Source organism: Rhinatrema bivittatum, chromosome 3 (assembly GCF_901001135.1).
Source record: "Rhinatrema bivittatum chromosome 3, aRhiBiv1.1, whole genome shotgun sequence".
Taxonomy (NCBI): Eukaryota; Metazoa; Chordata; class Amphibia; order Gymnophiona; family Rhinatrematidae; genus Rhinatrema; species Rhinatrema bivittatum.
The window spans coordinates 188,860,057-188,882,585 of record NC_042617.1 but is presented as its reverse complement, the minus strand read 5'-3'; the positions used below and the strand labels follow the sequence as shown (position 1 = coordinate 188,882,585).

Here is a 22,529-nt window from a genome sequence, read left to right as displayed (position 1 = left end):
GGTGTGTGGCCTACGGGCCTTCTGTGTGTGTGTGGCCTACGGGCCTTCTGACTTGCCTTGCCCCGCTTATGGTGTGTGGCCTACGGGCCTTCTGTGTGTGTGTGGCCTACGGGCCTTCTGACCTGCCTTGCCCCGCTTATGGTGTGTGGCCTACGGGCCTTCTGTGTGTGTGTGGCCTACGGGCCTTCTGACCTGCCTTGCCCTGCTTACTGTGCCCTGACCCAGCCTGGACCCAGACACTGCTTATTGCCGCCTGCCCTGACCCAGCCTGAACTTAGACTCTGCTCCTTGCCGCCTGCCCTGACCCAGCCTGAACTAGACACTGCTTATTGCTGCCTGCCCTGACCCAGCCTGGAACCAGACACTGTTTCTAAGCTTCCTGTCTCTCTCCACCTGGAGCCACCCTGCTGGGTGGTGTTCACGCCTCCTGACCGGAGCCCAGCGTAACATTTAGTGGGTTTGTACCCCTTGGATCCGAAGACAAGGGAACAATTGCAATTCCCAAAGGTGGATGCTTTGGTGTGCACTGTTACCAAGCGAACCACCATCCTGGTAGAAGGAGGAGCAACTCTAAAAGATGCTCAGGATAGGAGAATTGAGGCTATCCTCAATTCTCCTATGCTGCTTGAAGCAGGTGTAACTTGCGCGCGCTGCCCCGGCATCCCCTGGCACAGGCCGCAGAGCCGGGGGACTCAGGACCGCCCTCCCAGCCCACCCCCGAACCGTCGCCCAACTGGCTGGTGGGCCCCCAGGACAGGGTTGGGGACCACTGGTGTAGGGCTCACCTCGTTGCAGGCCTCTTCTAAATCTTCGACATGTCCTGGTTTCAAGTTCCACTGCTTCGCCTGGTTTCAAGTTCCACTGCTTCACCTGGAGTCTGCTCGGTGACCAGCCATGGGCGGCTTTGTAGGGCATGCTGCGATGTAGTACTCACCCAGTACTGTCCTGTATCCTTGCCTGAAACTCCCAGTTTCCTCTAAACCTCTTCAGAGTCCTCCAAGCACTCCGGTTCTTCCAAGTCCTCGTCTGAGTCTTCCAAGTCCTTGTCTAGGTCCTCCAAGTATGCTGAGTCTTCCAAGTCCTCGTCTGAGTCTTCCAAGTCCTTGTCTAGGTCCTCCAAGTATCCTGAATCTTCCAAGTCCTCGTACTCGCTCACTTCGCACGCTGTGCTTCTTGGGGCTCCTCCCTGAGCCGCTCCATGGCCCAAGGGCTCACTGTCTCCCAGGAGCAGGCAACCGTGCCTCCGTGTCCCTCAACAGGATTCAAAGGCTGTGCGCGAAACAAAGGGACAGCTATGCTTTAGAATTTCTCCAAATTCCTCCAGATGCATTTATGGTCTCTCCATGCAACTTTCTAAAGAACAGAGTGGCAGTGGAGACTACTTTACAGAGGCTGAAGGATTTGAAGGCCATAATTCCTGTTTCCAGATCGCAAGAAAATATGGAGACCTATTCCATTTATTTTGTTGTTCCCAAGAAGGAAGGGGGATCCTTTCAGCCCATCCTGGATTTGAAGAGAGTCAATTGACATTTGTGTGTGACTCATTTCACAATGGAAACTATGTTCTGCAATAATGGCAGTATAAATAGGGGGATTTCTCATGTCTCTCGACTTGATAGAGGCCTATCTACATATTCCCATTTGCCAGGAACATCAACGTTTCCTACACTTCGCCATTCTGGGACATCATTATCAGTTTCAAGCCCTATTCTTTGGAATGACTAATGCACCCAGGATCTTCTCCAAGATCATGATGGTGGTAGCAGTGCATTCTGGTCCATCTGTATCTGGATAGCTGGATGATTCGGTCCAAAAACTGCAGACAAGAGTCTCTTGGCATCTTGCAAAATGATCTCTTTGCTTCAGGAGTTAGGCTGGGTGGTGAATTTGGCCAAAAGCAGTTTACAGCAGTTTCAGATGCTAGAGTATCTCGGCATGCAACTTGATATGGAGCAGTGTTTCTACTGGAGAGTCGGATTTAGAAGTTAGTACTCAAGTTCAAGCCCCGAGACTGACTATTCATTCAATGGTGTAGTCTTAGCTGCAGGTCCTGAGATCAATGGCAGCCACATTGGACATAGTCCCTGGGCGAGGGCGCATATGTGGCCCCTTGAGGTACATTGCTTTCCTGGTAGAAGTCGCAGGAGTACACAATGAGACTCCACTTGCCATTGGAAGTGAGTATCCAGTTGCAGTGGTGGTTACAAGCAGATTATCTCAAGAAGGGGGTTTCCATGGAGACACTGGACTGTTTAGTGCTCATGACAGATGCAAGCCTTCTGGGTTAGGGAGCTCAGTGTCAAGAGTTGGTGGTACAAGGTCGGTAGAATGCTGAGGAGAGGCAGTGGACCAGCAATTGGTTGGAAGCGCATGCAGTTCAGCTGGCATGCTTGCTGTTTGCTGAGCAGCTGGAAGCTCGAATGATAAGGGTAATGTTGGAGAATGCCACGACAATCAATGCAGAACCACATCAATCAGAACCACATCAATCAAGGCAGAACCAGAAGCCAACAAGGTGTTGGTAGAGGTAGATGTGCTTATGGCGTGGATAGAACAAAATCTTCAGGGAATATTCACCTCCCATATTGCCGGGAAGGACAATGTAGGGGCCGACTTCCTCAGCAGGCAGGTCTTGGACCCAGGAGAGTTGGAGTTGGCAGACAATGCCTTTCAATTCATAGTGATGCACTAGGGTCACCCAAACTTGGATTTATTGGCGAGCTCCAACAAAGTGAAGATGGTATATTTCTTCAGTCACAGAAGGGATCTGAAAATGTTGGGCATCGATGCTTTCTTTTAGGTTTGGCCACGGAGCGGGGTGTTATATGCCATGGCCATTGATAGGCAGGGTCATTCGGAAGACTGTGAGTCAGACAGAAACTATACTTCTGGTGGTTCCAGATTGGCCCTGGAAACCGTAGTATCTTCAGAGGCTACTGGTGGACAGTCCTCTCAGACTACCACTCAGGATGGATCTATTACATCAGGGGCTCATTCTTCATGACGATCCAGGTCGATTTTGTCTTACGGTTTGGCCCTTGAGAGGGCTCAGATGCTGAAGCATGGTCATTCTTCTGCAGTCATTTTCACTTTGTTCTGGGCCAGGAAATTTTCTACATCTCTAGCTTAGGTTAGGATTTGGAGAGTGTTCAAGAGGTGTGAGGAGCAAGGTTCTCACCCTCTTTAAAATTGAAATTCCACTGATATTGGAATTTTTGCAAGAAGGTTTGGTTAAAGATTGGCCTTAAACACTCTGAAGGTGCAGGTAGCAGCTCTCGCTTGCTGTAGGGGGCAGATCAATGATGGGCCCTTGTCTTCCCATCCAGATGTGACCAGGTTTTTGAAGGGAGTTAAGCATCTACGTCCTCCCTTGTGGCTATCAGTGCTTCTTTGGGACCTTAATCTGGTCTTGTGTTTTTTGGCAGGTCCTATATTTCGACCACTGCGTGGTCTCTCTTTCTGGCTACTCACCTTGAAAACAGTTTTTCTGATAGCAATGCGTTCAGCACGGCAGGTCTCCAAGCTGCAAACTCTTTCTTGCCGTGAACCATTTCTACAAATGACTCTGGGAGCGGTACAACTTAAGAATGTAACTTCCTTTTTGCTGAAAGTGGTTTCAGAGTCTCATTCGAATCAGTCTATTTCCCTGCCCATACTGGACAAGGAAATAGACTGTGATTGTCTGTTGCATGCCTTTGATGTCAAGCAGCATCTGGTGCGGTACTTGAAGATTACTTGTTCTTTCAGGAAGTCTGATTGACTGTGCTCCATGTTGGAGGTAAACAAGGAGAACCAGTGATGCGGGCAACTATAGCCCATTGGATGAACGAAGTCATCACGGCCGCCTATGCGGATGCAGATGTCCCTTTATCTAGAAGGGTCAGGGTGCATTCCACTAGAACTCAGGCTGTTTCATGGGTGGAACTTTGGATGTTGTCTCCCATCGAGATTTGCCAAGCAGCGACATGGACCTTCTTACACGCTTTATCCAAGAATTACCACGTGGATGTTAGGACTGAGCAGGACGCAGCTTTTGTGCATGCAGTGTTGACAGGACTGTGGACAGCCTTCTGCCCTTTTTGGGAGTAGCTATGGTACATCCCACTGGTGTGGATTGGCCTGCCTGAATATGGAGGAAGGAGAAATTGCTACTTACCTGATAATTTTCTTTCCTGTAAGGAAGGCAGACCAATCCACAACCTGCCCTGGGCTGCTTACTTGCTTTTAGTTAGTCCTTCATATACATACAATGAAAAGTGTTATTTCTGTTAATTCATTTGAAGGACTGGTAAGTGACATAACCAGCCCTTAAGATTAGTTGATGTTAACTTTATTACTGAGCTCAGTGTTTCCCAGTTAGTTGGAAGCATGAGTGATTGACTGTTAATCTATAATCAGTTTGTCCTGTTGGCTTTTCTAGAGATACTGGCAGGCTGACATAGGGCAGGGCTATATGTCAGTGATGTCAGCGAGTCAGCTTTAATCCGTCTCCATCTGCTGGTAGGACTGCATAACCCACTGGTGTAGATTGGCCTGCCTTCCTTAGAGGAAAGGAAATTATCAAGTAAGTAGTAATTTCTCTTATCAGGTGCCACAGTATAATAACATCCTGTCTGGGAGCAAAGTGGAACTGAAATTTTCTAAGTTCTGAATAAGAAAGCCATCTTTCTGTTAGTACAGAAATTCTTTCTGGAACAGAATTGACTGGTAGAATGTAGCAACCAGAAATTAAAGAACTATGATGGTTTAATATTCTAATGATGATAAATATTACTGTCCTGTACAACTATTTAACTGAAAAAGTTTCCATTTTTATGCAGAGTGTATTTGTTATGGAAGGAAATAATGATCCTCCCTCAGATCTAAAGTACCCGTGGGACTGCAAGCATTTTTTCAAAGAGAAGCTCTGTGAGGAGCTTAGTTTATGATTGAGTGTCTGTGTGCATTACCATAAACTGAACATATTTAGAATGTTTAAGAGGAATGTGAAAGTTCAGGGTTTTTTTTTTATTGATATTACTACATTTACATGTTCCTATCAGAGCAAATGTATTAAGTTCATGTTTATCTTTCAGGAGAATCTCTCTGCTTTTAAATATGATCCCAGGATCAATATTTTGCTGCTGCCCCTGCACATTGGTTCCAATGGATTGAACATAATTGAGGCAACTCATGTTTTGTTGGTGGAGCCCATATTGAACCCAGCACATGAACTGCAGGCCATTGGCAGAGTTCACCGTATTGGACAAACAAAGTAGGAATGAATAATCATCATTTTCATTTCTGTCTAAATCAATGCAATGCTCACAAGTATGCCATCCCGCCACCTAGCTCCATAGCGTCAAATGTAAGACTAAACCATCAGACCAGAGAATTTAAAAAGGAAGTTACATCATGATACTAAGAATTCATTTAGGGTTTGGAACTAGGCCTTATGGTCTTTTTAATTATGGCTCTAGAATTTGCCAAGGCCAATATTCAAAGGGTTTATCCAGCTAAGTTTGGGGCTTAGCCAGAAAAACTCCACGTTTTGAATTTCCTGCCCTGCCAAACAGATAAGATTTAGCTAAGTAAGTCATTACCTGGTTAAAAGTAATGCAAATAAATATCAAAAGACAGCAGGGCTGAAATTTAGCCAGATAAGTCTGCGGGTAGGGGAGGGGCAGGTCTAAAGTTAGCCAGGTATATTCAGCAGGACTTAAATGTTTGGTTAGGTTTCCCGCTGAATCTCCCAGCCAAAGTTATCGGGTGAGTTTATCCAGTTAGAACAGTTAACTTGCCACTCACTGTGCTGCTCACTGTTGACATAATATATTCAGTCTAAATTCACCTTATTGGATGTCAGGCCATAGAGATTTCACATATAAAATAAGGCACCTATTGGCATGACATTTTAGTAGTAGTTGTACTTTCTGAACAGATGAAGAATACACCTTCACCGCTTCTGCCACCACTATATGCAAAGTACACATCGCAAAACTGTGGTACAGTTTTTCTAATAAAGAGAGCTTCATTGCCCATTAAGAGAGACAACAGTTTGGGGCCAATGTCCCAAGCTGCAAATGACTTTGCAAGTGAAAAATAAACAGAATATGCATGTATAATTGTGGTCAAAAAATTTTTTTGCAATTTTTACATTTGCGAAGCTGTTCGCAAAACATGCTAAACTACTAATGAGTTGAAAAATCAATCAAATCAGCTCATTAGCAATAGCAAAATTACCCCCAGAAATTTTCAGAGCACAATTTTATGCTAACTTTTTTGCAAATTGTAGCACTCCCAATGCAAATCCAGTTCCATATTATTTAAATGAACCAGCATCACAGGAAAAACTTTATGCAGTGCCAGCTCATTTTGACAAAAATCTCTGTTTAGTCCATTGATCCATTTGTAGTTTAGGTCAGTGGTTCTCAACAGGTGTGTCGGGACACACTGGTGTGTCACGGGGTTCTGGGAGGTGTCGCAGGGCCAGCCTCCTTATCAGTCTGGGTGGGAGTTGGTTGACGTCTCTTACATTGGGCCTGATGGGAGGCTACTCTCACTTCCTTCTCTTTCTGGCTCAGTGGGAGACTGTTTCCTCCTTCACCCAGATCAGAGCAAGACATTGCCAGCTCCTACTGTTCTGGGCCTGATGAGACGCAAACTTTATCTTCCCCTGTTGGGTTTGGAAGTGATGCTGCTGCCGATCTCTTCATCCTGTGGATGGTGGGAGAAAGGAGGTTGGGGATACCGGAAAGTAAGGGTGGAACAGAGAGGTAGCGTGGGGACTACTGAGCAGGAAGGGGTGGGAAACGGGGTTGGGAGAGCTGGGCAGGGAGAGTCAAGCAGGGGAGAGAGGGAGCACAGGGAAGAGGATTGGGGGGGGGTCAGAAATGCTGGGCAGGGAGGGGGATGGGATGAAGAGGGGAGAGGGAGCACAGGGAAGAGGGATATGGGGGATCAGGAATGCTGGGCAGGGAGGGAGATCGGATGAAGGGGTAGAGAGAGTCAAGCAGGGGGAGAGGGAGCACAGGGAAGAGGATGTGGGGGATCAGGAATGCTGGGCAGGGCGGGAGATCGGATGAAGGGGGTAGAGAGAGTCAAGCAGGGGGAGAGGGAGCACAGGGAAGAGGATGTGGGAGGGTCAGGAATGCTGGGCAGGGATATGAGTGTGAGCGGATGATTGAAAGGGAGTAATTGGGAAAAGTGAAGGATGATGGAGGCATGGAAGGGGAGTGATAGGGTGCCAGAGCCATAATATGTCAGTTTGGGGAATGTGCATTTCTCTCTTTGTACTTTGCTTAGTGTAGGAGGATATGTATTTCTGTTTCTAGCTCTCCAGTTTTGCACTGCATGCAGAGTGGCTTTTTGAGGTTTCCATTTGAGTGTTTGTCTCCACAATTGTAATTTGTGGTCTTTTATTCTGTACTTGGTGAAGGCTGGATCTGTTTGTATGATTGAGGTGAGGTATATTACTAGTAGGTAGGGATTTGTATCGTATCTTCTTTGTTGAATTTTCTCATTCTCAGTAGGACATGCATTGGTGCTGCACTGCTGCCTTATCACAGGAAGAGCTATTGCTGTTTGAGTTCTTGGAATTAGTGTTGCAGTGGTATGGAAGATTTGCTACACATATGCTGAGTTGTCTCTTTTTTTTCAGGTTTTGTATTTTACAGTGTTCCTGGTAGTAAGGGAGTTTGTGTTTCTGTTACTGAGATAGCACCAGAATCAGAATATCTTTTTTATATAGCGAGTTGTATTTGAAATATCCTATTTCTGCTCTGCATCCATTGTTTGGGGAGGAGGGGCGGGTTCCTGTGGATGCAGAGTATATATTTAGCCCCGTGATGGTCAAGGGTTCAATGTGTCACGCCTGTAAGCATTATCTGCCAGGTGTGTCCCGCTAGAAAACAGGTTGAGAACCACTGGTTTAGGTAATTAACTATATGTGTCTTTGTTTCAATCAGTGGATCTTGGCAAAATGTTCTGGCCCAGTAGCTTCATAATAAGCAGTTCTATGGCGGCAACTAGATGGAATTTGACCAATAGGATAGCTGACTGACCATACAAACTTTGTTCGTTACATAGCACTTTATAGTACTTGTGATTTTATTTATGCTTTGCTGTACAAAATGAGACTAAACTTTGATTTTCTTATCAAATTTCTTATGATCTTTATGTCTCTGAAAAGTCTGAAACTTGCTCAGTCGCAGCATGTGAGGTTTGTCATCTGTTTCCTGTCTTAGGTCCACCATTGTTCACAGGTTTTTAATTAAATCAACTATTGAAGAGAGAATGCAAGCAATGCTAAAAACTGCAGAGAAAAGGTAACAAGTTTTTAATCACCTGCAAATGGTTTGAATATTTCATACTGTTAAATGCAGCTGGTTGAAAAGCAGATCCATAATAAAGTAGAGGAGAGGTTTTACTTCAACTACTTTGAATACATTCCTTCCAAAGGTACAGCAAAACCTATCTCAGTTGTCATGCTTATATACACAGTTAGATATGGCAACAAATACATGGAAAAATACAATGGGGAAAGTTAAGGCAGGAGAATGCAAAATGGCAGCTGAGGTAGAACAATGTGTGCTAATAATGCCAGAGGAAGTTGCCAAACATGACAGAATGAGTAACAGCAGTCTTAGAAGACAAGCTGGAAAAATTTCAATCGACCATAACTTAGTTTAGAGAAACGCTATTATCACATAATAACAGAATATCTGGGAATGAAGGGAAATTCGCTGAGCATGAAGAAACTGCTGAAAGTTTTTGCAAAGTCAGATAAGGGCTATAGAGAAGGAGAATGAAAAACAGGAAAGTAAAATTGCTGATCAAGAAAATAGAAGCTTCAGAAAGAATCTTTGCTATAATGGCAAATCAGGAGAGTGTTGAAGATTGAGATTTATAGAGATTATGTGAGCAGATCATACCTGAAAAGCTGGGGATTCAACCTGAACAACTGCCAGTGAAATTTGAATGTATTCATAGACTGGAAGTTTACAATGAAAATGTAAGTAGACCCAGACCGGTGGTAGCTTACATCTGAAATTATGCGGATAAAATAAGAGAAATGACTTACCTGATAATTTCGTTTTCCTTAGTGTAGACAGATGGACTCAGGTTTATGCTCCCCTGCGAGCAGATGGAGATGGAGCAAGCTAATGTCACAGTATATATAGCCCTGCAGTGATCCCAGCCTGCCAGTATTCTCTTCAAAAGCAACTGTGGACAGACTAGCAAAAAACTTGATTAAGAACAGGTAACCAGAACTGTACTCACCAAACTCACATAAGATTCTAGGTACCCCAAGCTAGGGACTGGATGAACATGAGTAATCCCTTGGGACCCAGCACCCCACAGGAGGACTATTGTGACACACTCATGTGGCAGCCAAGGGCAGGGAGCTGAGTCCATCTGTCTACACTAAGAAAAACGAAATTATCAGGTAAGTAATTTCTACATTTCCTAGCGTGTAGACAGATGGACTCAGGACCAGTGGGATGTATCAAAGCTACTCCCCAACAGGGTGAGAGGCTGCCTGCAGGTCCACTCAACACTGCGTGTGCAAAGGCTGCATCCTCCCGGGCCTGCACATCCAGAAGATAAAACCTGGAAAAAGTATGTAAGAAGGATCACATCACAGCTCAGCAGATATCGATGGGAGACAACAGACTAACCAATGCCCATTACACTGCCTGAGCCCTAGTGGAATGAGCCCTAACCTGATTGGGCAGCGGCTTTGACTATCTCCTTAATCCAATGAGCTATGGTAGCCCAGGAAGCTGGAGTACCCTGCTTAATCTCGCCATGGAGAACAAACAGGCAATCCACCTTTCAAAAAGATTCAGAGACTTCTAGATACCGCATGACAAGTAGCTTGACATCCAAGGAGCACAAGAGGTGATACTCCTCCACATCCCTGACCTTATCCAAGGAGGTGGCCTACTATTCCTAGCTCACAAAAAATTTAAATTCTCCTCCCACTCCCTTAACTTACCACCTCCACTCGAAACCAACCTATTCAAATCTAAACATCTCCAAATCCTCCTCCTCTACGCCCCACCTGGATGCCTACAGCACAACCTCTCTCCCCTAATCGAATCCATCACAACCCACATCAACTTACAAGAGCCAGCCATTATACTAGGAGACTTCAATCTCCATATCGACTCCCATCCACTTTCTCCAACCAGTGAACTACTCCTATCCACCATGTCTGCCATTGGATTCACCCAAATCATCAACACGCCCACACAAAAAGCGGGCCACACCCTGGACCTAATCTTCCTAAACAACAAAATATCCGCAACTGGACCACCCTCCACAACCCCCATCCCATGGTCCGACCACAGCCTCATACAAGCCAAGCTTCAACTCCAATCAAACCCACAAAAAACAGACAACCGAATCATCGAATTCACCAAACCATGCTCCAGTGAAGATATCGCCGAACTGTTACCGGAGGCACTAAAAACAATCAACCTAAATGACGCCAACACCGCCACAAACTCCTGGATATCCATCAACGCAGACATAGCCAACACATTATGTCCCACGATAAAAAAGGAAATCAAACAATCTACAAAGCAAAAAGCCCCATGGTACACCCAAGAACTGAAAACCTCAAAGCGAACACTGAGACAAACTGAAAAACAATGGAGACGAACCCCCACCTCAAACCTGAAAGACAAATACAGAACGCTACTACACAACTATACAACAGATCTCAACACAGCAAAGCGCAATTTCTACACGTCAAGAATTCATGATTACCAATTTAACCCAAGGACCCTCTTCGCCTATGTCAAAGATTTAACCAACCCCATCCAAAATGACACAACGCCTAACTCCAGCAACATCTCCAGCGAAAAACTAGCTCAATTCTTCAAGGACAAAGTCGACAACATTATTGCCAAGATTCCACAAACCCACAACGACCCCACTGCCATCCACCCCCCCATCCACATATGGTCACAATTCGCACCTGTTGCTTCTACAGAAATCGAACCCATCATCAAAAAAACCAACCCTGCATCCCACCCATTAGACCCCATCCCCGTCAAAACCCTAAAACTCATCAGAGAGATCATTGTCAAACCAATAACCTACATCATCAACTTATCCCTCGAACAAGGAATCTTCCCAGAAAAACTCAAAAATGCCATCATCAAACCAATCATCAAAAAACCTCAACTCGACAAATCAGACCCAGCAAACTACAGACCAGTCTCTAACCTCCCATTCCTAGCAAAAATCATAGAAAAAACAGTCAACAACCAACTCACAGACCACCTTGAAACCCATAATGTTCTTCAGCCAGCACAGCACGGTTTCAGAAAATTCCTCAGCACTGAAACCCTCCTCCTCTCCCTTACTGATACCATCCTCAGAGGCCGTGACAAAGGCAAATCGTTCCTCCTGATACTCCTCGACATATCAGCCGCCTTTGACACCATCAATCACAGAACACTCCTCGCCAGACTTAAAGAAATTGGTCTTCAAGACACCACAATCAAATGGTTCAAATCCTACCTCTCAAACAGATCCTACATCGTCAAGACAAACTCATCCGAATCCTCTCAAGTGCCCCTCACACATGGGGTCCCACAGGGTTCTTCCCTTTCCTCAACCCTCTTTAACATTTACCTCCTCCCACTATGCAAATACCTTTCAGATGCAAACCTCACCTACTTCGTCTATGCAGACGACATACAAATACTTCTCCCCATAAACAAGTCCATCCAACTCACCATGAAAAAATGGAACAACCTCAGCTCAAATCTGTCCCAATTACTATCCCAACTATCACTATGCCTCAACCAAGCCAAAACAGAAATCCTTCACATCCACGATGACCGTCCCTCTTATCCCCTCAAGTGCACCCCCTCCAACCACCCAGGAACCTCAATCAACACGGGAGTGCCACAGATCTCACAAATCTCACTCACTCCATCCACAAGAAACCTAGGAGTAACAATTGACAGCCAACTCAACTTTCAACGACACATCTCCAATACAATTAAGGATGGATTCTTCAAACTCCAAACCCTGAAAAAACTTAAACCCCTTCTCCAAGCACACGACTTCCGAACAGTCCTTCAATCAATTATCCTCTCAAAACTCGACTACTGCAACTCCCTTCTCATCGGCCTACCAGAAATCCACATCAGACCCCTCCAAGTTCTACAAAATGCCGCCGCCAGAATCATCACCAACAACAAAAAATCCTCCCACATCACACCTACCCTCAAAGAACTCCACTGGCTACCCATCACACAAAGAATCCATTACAAAACACTCACCCTCATGCACAAAAAAATACACAACAACAAAATGAACTGGCTAAACAACGCAATACATCCACACCCCACACAAAGAACCCTCAGATCCACCAACACTGGCCTCCTAGCCATCCCCAATCTCAAATCTGCACACCTCAACGCAACCCGCAAACGAGCCATAACAATAGCGGGACCCACCCTATGGAACACCCTCCCCACCTGTCTCAGAAATGAACCATCACTGCAAACCTTCAAAAAACACCTAAAAACATGGCTGTTTTTAAAAGCCTTCCCACCCGACCCTTAACCTGCCCGAACGCAACCCACCTCATCCCATACTCAAGTCTTCTCACCCCCTGAATCCCTCACTCCGCTACTTCCTCCCACCCCACCTTCCCCCCTCCCTTCCCCCATCCCCCCCACCTCTATTCCTAAATTACCTACCCAACAAGTCCCTTATCCCAATTTTATTTTATCAACAACACATTCATGTACATATGTTATTTTCTATAACCTTTTGTTATATCCTATAACCTTTTGTTCCATGTACCACTGTTATAATATGTTATAATTGTTTTTTGTAAAATATGTTATAATTGTTTTTTGTAAAATATGTTATAATTGTTTTTTGTAAAATAGGGCGGACTACGCCCTATTCCCTTGGTTATCTGGAAACCGATGTGATATCTCGATTGAATGTCGGTATATAAAAGAAATAAATAATAATAATAATAATGGCAAGGAGATGGACTGATTCAAATGAAAGTCCGAAACTACCTTGGGCAAGAAGGATGTAATGCCCCGGAGTCACTCGAAGGAATAGCTCTCATCAAGGCCTGCTGTTCAGAAATTTGACGCACAGAACATATTGCCACCAGGAACACCTTAAAGGTCAAAAACCATAAGGAAAAGCTATGCAGTGGTCCGAACGAAGGGCCCACCAAAAAAATACAGCACCAAATTAAGACTCCACAATGGAACTGGCAACCTCAAGGGAGGCCTAAGATGCTTCACTCCCTTCAAACAACAGGTCACATCAGGATGAGATGTCAATGACACACCATTCACCAGGCCGTTGAAACAGGCAAGAGCCACAACCTGCACCTTCAAGGAATTAAGGGCCAATCTTTTATTCAACCCATCCTGCGAAAAATCCAGAATGAAAGGGATCTTAACTGAACGAGGAATAACCCCCCGCTCCACACACCAGGCCTCAAAAACTCTCCAAACTCGCACTTAAGCCAGGGAAGTGGAGAACTTGCAAACGCGGAGTAAGGTGGCAGTCGCCACAGAGGATTAACCACGCTTCAACAGGTGAGCCCTCTCAAGGGCCAAACCATAAGACAGTATTGAGCGGTTCCTCCATGTTGTAACAGGTCCAGGTGCTGCGAAAGGGGGCCTACACCAGGAGTTGTTACAGGTCTGCATACCACGGAATACTAGCCCCTATTGCCTTTGATCTTGCAAATTATCCTGCCCAGCAAGGGCCACAGAGGAAAGGCATAAAGCAATCTGTCTTTAGGCCAGACCTGTACGAGAGCATCTATTCCCAGGGACCACAGATCTCTCCTGCGACTTTAGAATCAATAAACCTTCACATTTCGAGAAGTCACCAGCAAATCTAGGAATGGAAGTCCCCAGCAATCCACAATCAGCTGAAATGACTCTGCTGACAACACCCACTCTCCTAGGTCCAGACTCTCCCTACTGAGAGAGTCTGCTCTTTTCCTACAATGTGAGAGGCCGACACCACCCATTCCATAAGCTGGTGTCTTTCCTGCGACACTTGCTGGCTCCTGGTTCCTCCCTGACGATTGATATAGGCCACCATCATCGTGTTGTCCGACAGCACGCAAACTGCTGGATCCCGCAGCCTATGGCTGAACTGCAGGTACGCCAGCCATACCATCCAGGCTTCCTGGTGATTGATGTTCCAGCAGGACTCTTCGGCATTCCAGCGCCCTTGGGCCATTAACTCCAGACAGTGAACCTCTCAATTGTGGAGACTCACATCTGTCATGAGCACCAGCCAGATTGGAGAGGACAAGGGAAATACCTTTCTCAGATGATCCTCCTGCAACCACCACTGGAGTTGGGAGCAGATTTCCATCGGCAAGTGGGAGCCGAACCACATAGTCCTGAGACTGCAGGTTCCAATGAGATAGAGAGCGCTGAAGAGGACGTATATGCATCCTTGCCCACGGCACTACTTCCAGGGTAGCCGCTATCAAACAGAGCATCTGTAGATAGGACCACACCATTGGCCATCAATTGTTCATCAATTGGCGCACTTGAGACATCAGTTTCTGGATCCGAATTTCCAGTAGGAAAACTCTGTCCTGTCCTGTGTCGAACCAAATCCCCAGATACTCCAATGACTGGGGTGGCTGAAGATTGCTATTGGTCAGATTCACCATCCAACCGAGCTCGTGCAATAAGGAGATCACCTTGTGTGACACCAGGCAGCTCTCTTCCTGAGACTTGGCTCAAATCAGTCAGTCATCCAAATACGGGTGCACAAGGATTCCTCCTATTCGCAAGGCTGCTGCTACTACCACCATAACCTTGGCAAATGTTCTAGAAGCGGCATCTAGACCAAAAGGCAGCGCCCAAAACTGATAATGGCACTCCAACACTACAAAGCATAGAAAGCACTGGTGTTCCAATCGGATGGGAATATGAAGGTAAGCCTCTGACAGATCCAAGGAGGTCAGAAATTCCCCCAATTGCACCATTAATATCACATAATGTAAGGTTTCCATGAGAAAATGAGTCACCTTCAAATGATGGTTGATCCTCTTGAGATCCAGGATGGGACGAAAGGAGCCCTCTTTCTTGGGCACAACAGAATAAATGGAATATCACCCCATACTTTCTTGAGATGTGGGCACCAGAACCACAGCCTTTAGTCTGAGGATCTTTTGAAGCGTAAACTCCCACTGCCTGTTTCTTCTGAGGGGAGTGACAAGAGAACACCATGAATTTGTCCCAAGGAATACTGCAAAATTCCAGTGCATATCCTTCTGTATATCACCTCCAGGACCCACTGGCCCGACATGATCTCTACCCACCTCCGATAAGAGAGAGAGATGCCCCCCTATTTCCTGTTTCGGAAGGTGGGTCAGCAAACCTTCATTGGGCAGCTCAGGAAGATCTGACACCCAAGCCTGCTCATCTCTTGGACTGTTGGGACGAAAAGACTGAGACCTGACGAAAGGCCGAGTCTGCTGAAAGGTCGTCCCTCTGTAGGGACAAAAACACCTGGAACCCCGAAGACACTCCCTAATTCTAAAGGGACGCTCTAACTGCTTCTTATCCTCCGGCAACTGAGGAACCATAGATTTGTCCCACTTACTGGCTAGTTTCTCCAACTCACTTCCAATCAAGAGCGGGTCTTTAAAAGGCATCTTGGTAAAACTGGCTTTGGAGGGTGTGTCAGCTGACCAATTTCGCAACCAGAGTTTATGCCTGGCCACTATCACCAAAGCCACCCCTCTGGCCGAGGTCCAGACCAAATCACAGCCTGCATCTGCTAAAAAGGTGGCAGCATGTTCCATAGCTGCTCTGGAATTTCCTCCAGACTCATCAACCTGATAGAGAAGCAGACAAGATATCTCCACTAGGGTGCAATATGAGGCAGTCTGTAAATTAATCGCCACTGTTTCAAAGGCTTGCTTAAGAATAGCCTCAATTCTTCTATCATGTACATCCTTCAAGGCCGCTCCTCCCTCTACGGGGGTAATCATCCACTTAGAAATGGCATATACCAGAGCATCCACTTTGGGAAAACGCAAATGCTCTCTCACCCCCGGATCCTGGGGGTACAGTCCTTCCAATGTCCTACCCCCTTTAAAATTCACTTCTGGGGAGTCCCATTCCAGATCAGTCAGTTCCTGAATGGTATCCATCACAGGGTAAAAACAAAAGGCTTTATGTAAGGAAACCAAAATGGATTCTTCTTCAGCTCCAAACCAGGGACACCCAGCTGTTTCAAGATTTGGAAAATCAGGGCCAGCAGTTCATCTCCATGAAAGATCCATAACATGGTTTGATACGATTTCAGCAATGGAGGAATTTCCCCATCTTCCAGAGAATCAGGATCAACCTCCTCATCAGTGCCATCCAGATTCCTGTTGGAACACTCACAGGGAGCCGAGGCGAGCCCCGGCGCTTAAGCATAGGACTGGAAGAGGGAGGAGCCATTGGCTGAGGTTTCAACCGGACAGAAATTGGGGAAACTGAAGACTGTGCCTGAAGAAAGGCATGTAAGCCTTGAAAACAATTCCACCCAAGAAAAAGCAGTGGATGTAGATGAAGCCCAGAAGGAACTGGAGCTGGGACGTGGTGTTGGGAGCTCCAAATCGCTCGTTCTTTTTTCTCTGATTTCTTGGAAAATAATGCCGCACACAAAGAGGAAAGGGCGGGTAGAGAGATTAGCTCGGTCTCGTATCAACCCACCCTGATTCAGAGGAGCATCGACGGCTTCTGCATCACTTTGGATTCAACTGCTCCAGGTGACGAGTCCGTTGTAAATGCTGGCATTGAGTGCATGCCAGCGTCCCTAGATATTTAAACCTGAGAATTTTGAATTTTCTGAAGGTAAAGCTGATCTCTTCTAGGGAACAATTTAAAAATTATTTGCAAGCAGTTTTACATTTCTCATCAGAGACAATTGCACCTGTCTCAAGGGTTTACTTTTTGTCATCTGAGAGGAAAGAGAGTTCTTCTCCTTCTACAGCTATAAATGTAACTGAATTATTGGAATCATCAGCTGAAAATCAAGTTGAAAGTCATGGAACTCACTTGGTAAATTTTGTATTTGCATCAGACCAAGATTCAGTTCTTAATCTTTTTAGGGCAGAAGATTCTAGATTTATCCAGACATCAAGAGTGACTCAGCAACAACGGAATAAATTTCTGGCTCTCTATCCATGAGTTAGACAGTTAGGCGCCTGGATTATAGTTCTATTTTCTTTTAAATGTGTTATGAATATTAATAATGCATACTATGTTTGTTTGTTTTTAATCATCTCATTTAGCTTCCTTTTTGGATTCTTATCAATCTCCTGGTGAGGTTAGTTAGATAGTAGCAGTAATGTATTATTGATAATCCATCTCCCTTCGATTGCTTGATATTTGATGTGTTATATTGCAGTCTTTTGTAATGTTGGTTCTCCCTTATTTCAGAGTACCGAGGATATTAGATGAATATTTTCTGTAATATGTTCTTATTTTTCTTTATATTTGTTGTATCATCCTGTCCTGATTTCGTGCATGTTTATGCTGTCCATATTTGTTGAAAACTTAATTAAAATATAATTTAAAAAAAAAAAAGAAGGAACTGGAGCTAGTCCCACAGAACTGCCCTTGCCAGCAGAAGAGCCAGTCAAGGGAGAACCAAGATCTGGCGTCCCCCCAGTCAAAGCTATGACCAACTCATCATACGAATGGTAAAAGCCAGACTTAGCAAAATCCGAGGAAGACAATTCTCCCTGAGTGTCTGAGCAGTGCTGACACAGGTTAGAAGCCAGGTCAGGCTGAGAAGCCCTAATATGACAGGCAACAAGATAGGAAGATGCTTAGGCTTCTTGCTTACCGGCGCCATCACGGTGGTAAGTATACGTCGGAATGGCTCGCGCTCAAAAGGAAATGTGCCTAAAAAAATAAGCACTGCGAAGAAGGCATGGCAAGGCACACCCACAACCTGTGTGCCAAGTTAAGCATGCAAAAAGGTTTCACGCATAAAAAGCACTCCCAAAAACCGAGGAAACAACATGCGTGCAGAGCCAACGCACTGTGCACACCGACAGCCTATAGAGGGCAGTAGCGCACACACAAGAGTGCATGAAAACTACTGCCATGACTTACCACGCGGCATGCAAGAACAAAGCCTAAGTGCAGAGCCTAGCCCACCGGGGGCTGCTCAGCCCGCCCAGCTGTCCAGTTCTCCAACCCCAACGGGAGCGGGAACGAATGTCAGTATGGCACGCTGAGAACGTAGGAAGTTCTGAAACCCCTCTAACTGTCTCTGATTCAGGTTAAAACTTTCTCTCTTTTTTTAAAAACCTTTCCTGAGCTCAGCGCTTACTGGCTGAGTATAGAGACAGTCTCCAGCTGTGGGGGGAGAGGGTATCTGCCATCTCCGCCGTGCTTGGCCTCCTACACCCGCTGCCTTTCAGCTGAACTAACAGCTGTCCATGCAGGAAACTCAACTACTGGACCAAGGCACACCTTTGAGGAACCACGGAAATCACCTCAGGAATTCTCAACTGGGGGAGGGAACTTTAGCTATCACCACAGGAGAGCGGAGCTTTCTTTTCCTGATTTTAGAATTTCAAATTTCTCCTTCCAAAAATGTTCGAAGCAATCCCCATAGGGAGATGCACGTCTACCATCTGCTGGAGACGGAGAATACTGGCAGGCTGGGGTCACTGCAGGGCTATATATACTGTGACATCAGCTTGCTCTGTCTCCATCTGCTGGCAGGGGAGCATAAACCCACTTACTTATAAGTTAGATGATCAAACAAGACAATGCTTGCAGTCCTGTATTGACCACTGTTGCAACTTGCGTGGAGGTGAAAGTGCACATTGCACTTCGTTTCCTGGCTACCGGCTCCTTCTAGAATCTATCATCTGTTTCCAGAAGTGCCAACTCTTTTGATGCTGTGCCAATGTGTATCTTCTCTGCTACATGGTTACCTTAGAAGTATTCAGGGGCCAGGATACATATTATTAGAGGACAGAAGTTGAAACTGTAGCTTCTGGGTGGTTAAATGAAAATATGTGATATTTAGGTTGGAACTCATCTTGTTAGATACAGTGGGGCAGATTTTCAAAGCCCTACGCGTGCCAGGCCTATTTTTAAAAGGGCCAACAGCGCGCATAAAGCCCTGGGACGCATGTAAGTCCTGGGGCTTGAAAAAAGGGGCGGGGCCAGAGCCCCCAGGCACAGCGGCCATTAGCCGCTGTGCCAGGGATCATGGGCCAGCCATTGGCCAGTGCGCGCAACCTATGCCTGGCCGGAGGCAGGCGCAACTTATAAAATAAAGGTTAAGGGGAGTTTTTAGGTAGGGCTGGGGGGTAGGTTAGGTAGGGGAAGGGAGGGGAGGGGAAGGTTGGGGGGGGGGGCGACGGAAGGAAAGTTCCCTCTGAGGCCGCTCCGATTTTGGAGGACGCATGTCATAAAATTGGGCGTACATTTGTGCACGCCGGGTTGCGCGCACAAATGTACACCACGCATAGGTATTAAAATCCGGCCCAGTGTCTGCTTCAAAAGTGAGTGTAAGCAGTAGAACATGTCCTATGTAGATGTGAATTTCATTCTAAAACATGTTAACCTTGCAACATCTACCTAGACAATGCTGTGCAACATAAGCTTTTGAAAGATATAATTTGTTATAGAGAAACTAAAGCAGTTTTAGAATACGGCATCTGTTGGGTTCATGCCTTTGCACTGACATCAATATGTGAGCTTGCTTTTACCCTTATTTTAGGTGTGCAAGACATCGTCTTTGGTGGGGGAGGGATAAGGAGGGATCTTATTGAGAAAGCAATAATGAGAGTTTTGCATATTGAAATGAGACTGATAATGTATTGTGTGCCTCAGAGCAAGGGGCTATTCTAAAATGGCATTAAAAGTGAGTTATGCAACATTTCTAGAATATGTACAACCCATGTGGGCCCTGATCTTTTAATTTAGGATCCAATTATTTTTCTCCCAAATCTGGGCAAATTGAACCCATGCATTTGAGCAGGAACATAAATAGTGTTTTTATGGTGTGCAGTTCTATATCTGCTTAGTAACAGAACTGCTATCTGCTGTATTTCAAAGCCACAGTACCAGTCTTTTCTTCTAGTGTTTTGTGTTTTGTTCTTTCTGTTTGATGCTAGCCCTTTCTATTTTTGTACAGTCACACTAGCTCATCCATGAAACAGCCTGAAGCCTCAGTCTTGACAGTTGCAGATCTGGCAGATCTTTTTACAGAAGAACTTGAATGAAGAAAAAAACCTGAATTTTGTCCCAGTATCACCTTCAGAATGAAGACTTAAGCAACAAATTTCCAGTCAATGCCACCAGCGTTATTGACAGTGGTGAAAAACAAGAACTTTAAAAAAAAAAATTTTTTTTTCGTTCTGCCAGTGCAATTAAACACCTGAATTCTGCAGTCTTTTTCCAGGTCAAACAATTACTTTTTTCCCTGAAAAAAAAAAGTGATTTAGACTAGTGTGTGCAGGGGGAAATAATGTTTTTTAAAAAAATTGTCTGCTAATTTGCTAGTTTTGATTGCAGTGGTTTATTATATTCCAAATCAAGACAAATTCCTTTAATGAATGTCCTGTAATGTTAATATACAAAGCAGTACCTCAGCCTACACGTATGTGTACATAGGTAGCCTGCCTTGACTTCTCTCCCTTGCTGCTAGTGTGTGGGGTTTTTTTTTTTTTGTTTTTTTGTCTTGTAAACGTCTTCCTTACCCTATTTGGTTGCAAGATGACCAAAAGAAAGGGCAAAATGTGTTTTCTCTTTACAGGATTCTTGGTTCACCTCTTTCCTTTCTTTCATTGTTAAGGGAAAAACACTGGAGTCAGAGACCAGTTGTAGTTCAAAACTGATATCTGTTACTGCCATAGACATCTCTAATCAGACCCCCAGCACTGATATGACTCCCTCACCAAAGCTTTTGAGAACACTTATACCCAACAAATTTCTGCCATCTGGAATTGGTCCTGAAAGTGCTTCATTGTTTCAAACCCTAGAAGTGAGATTGAGGGATCTGGATCAGGAAATGTAGAGCAAGGTTGTACCAGTGCCAACCAAGAATTGAAGCCTTGCAGTGTAACTGTCATTACTATAGCTTCTTTTAGTTTAGCCTACTATTCATCTGCTTTACAAATGTCTTTCCATCCTACCAGCGCCTGCTTAAGAAAAGAATACATAGGGTTAACCCGATTGGTGCGACCGTTATTACCCTTATCAGAAGCACGGGGTTTACCACCCTCAACCAATAAGCCTTGATACTTTTGACACAACTGCAACATTACTCTCCGCTTTGGCGGTGGGGGTGAAAAAGGGGGAACTGGATTCAGATGGCAACCAATACAGGCCTCAACTCTCACTGTCTGGGGGTACTGATATGCAGATATAAAGGAAAAAGCACAGGACTGCTTCTACAGCCAAGTCCAAAAGCAAAGCAAGTCAGCACTGCCAGAATTTTCTGGAAGGCTCTTCACCCAGTAAAAATGTTGCTAGCAGTAGTTTTTTATGGGTTTGATAGTTGCTTGTTTTTTTTATTGTAAATATTTCGACCCTTATCATGAGGATTATGGGAAACCTCACGGACTACCCTTAAGATAAACCTGGTGTAACATGCATGGCATGGTAGATATTACCATGAGAAGCTTGCTGGACCATTTGGTCCTTTTCTGCCATCATTACTATGTTACTATGTAAGTTGTCAATCTATTAATCACGTAACCCTAGGACTATGGCAAGATATCATATAGAACAGCCAGATTGCCAAAAGTACCAACTGAACACACTAGTCACAGACGCTTGCTGAGTGAAAGACTGTCATAATAGGCTTCATCGTGCAGTAATAACTTTATGACTCAGCCTTATTTTTAATCATAGGTCCGATAAATATTTATTTTTCAATATTTTTTCAAATTATATGCTGTGCGAAAATTCAACTTAACTTGAGCATGAACGCTATTATTCAACATCTATGAAGGCTTGCATTCTCAACACACAAGGCTTCATAGATGTTGAATAATAGCGTTCATACTCAAGTTGAATTTTCGCACAGCATATAATTTGAAAAAATATTGAAAAATAGATATTTATCAGACATTTAATTAAAAATAAGGCTGAGTTATAAAGTTATTACTGTATGATGAAGTCTATTATGACGGTGTTTCACACAGCAAGTGTCTGTTACTAGTGTGTTCAGTTGGTACTTTTGGCAATCTGGCTGTAATATGTAAGTTGTGCCACCGTTTTAATTAAGATGGTGTCTTCCTGTGTGGAAATTAGAAATACATTCTTCTTTTATAAATACCAGCTCTTGTTTCTTCCATCTTGGATTACATTACCATTTGCCTGAGGCGTGCCACTAGAAGAGAGCCCAGGATTTCTATACGTCCAACTGATTCTGTAGATGGAATGTTCAAATCAACAACCAGCAAATTAAAATCTCCCACCAGCAACATTCTCATGCCCCACACACACACACTTCATTTCAGTATCATATATATGTCTTTGAAA

At 44.8% G+C, this 22,529-nt stretch overlaps 1 protein-coding gene across 2 annotated transcripts in view; it reads left to right on the top strand.

Moving 5' to 3' along the window:
- The window catches only part of SHPRH (SNF2 histone linker PHD RING helicase), a 425,259-nt gene extending 403,453 nt beyond the window's left edge, over positions 1-21,806 (top strand). For both annotated transcript variants that reach the window (XM_029594036.1, XM_029594035.1), the window contains 3 exons: positions 5,076-5,254; positions 8,226-8,306; positions 20,176-21,806. In XM_029594036.1, the coding sequence (XP_029449896.1) occupies positions 5,076-5,254; positions 8,226-8,306; positions 20,176-20,263 (348 nt within the window). In that variant the 3' untranslated portion in view covers positions 20,264-21,806. The remainder of the gene's footprint in view (positions 1-5,075; positions 5,255-8,225; positions 8,307-20,175) is intronic.
- The last annotated feature ends 723 nt before the right edge of the window (positions 21,807-22,529 follow it).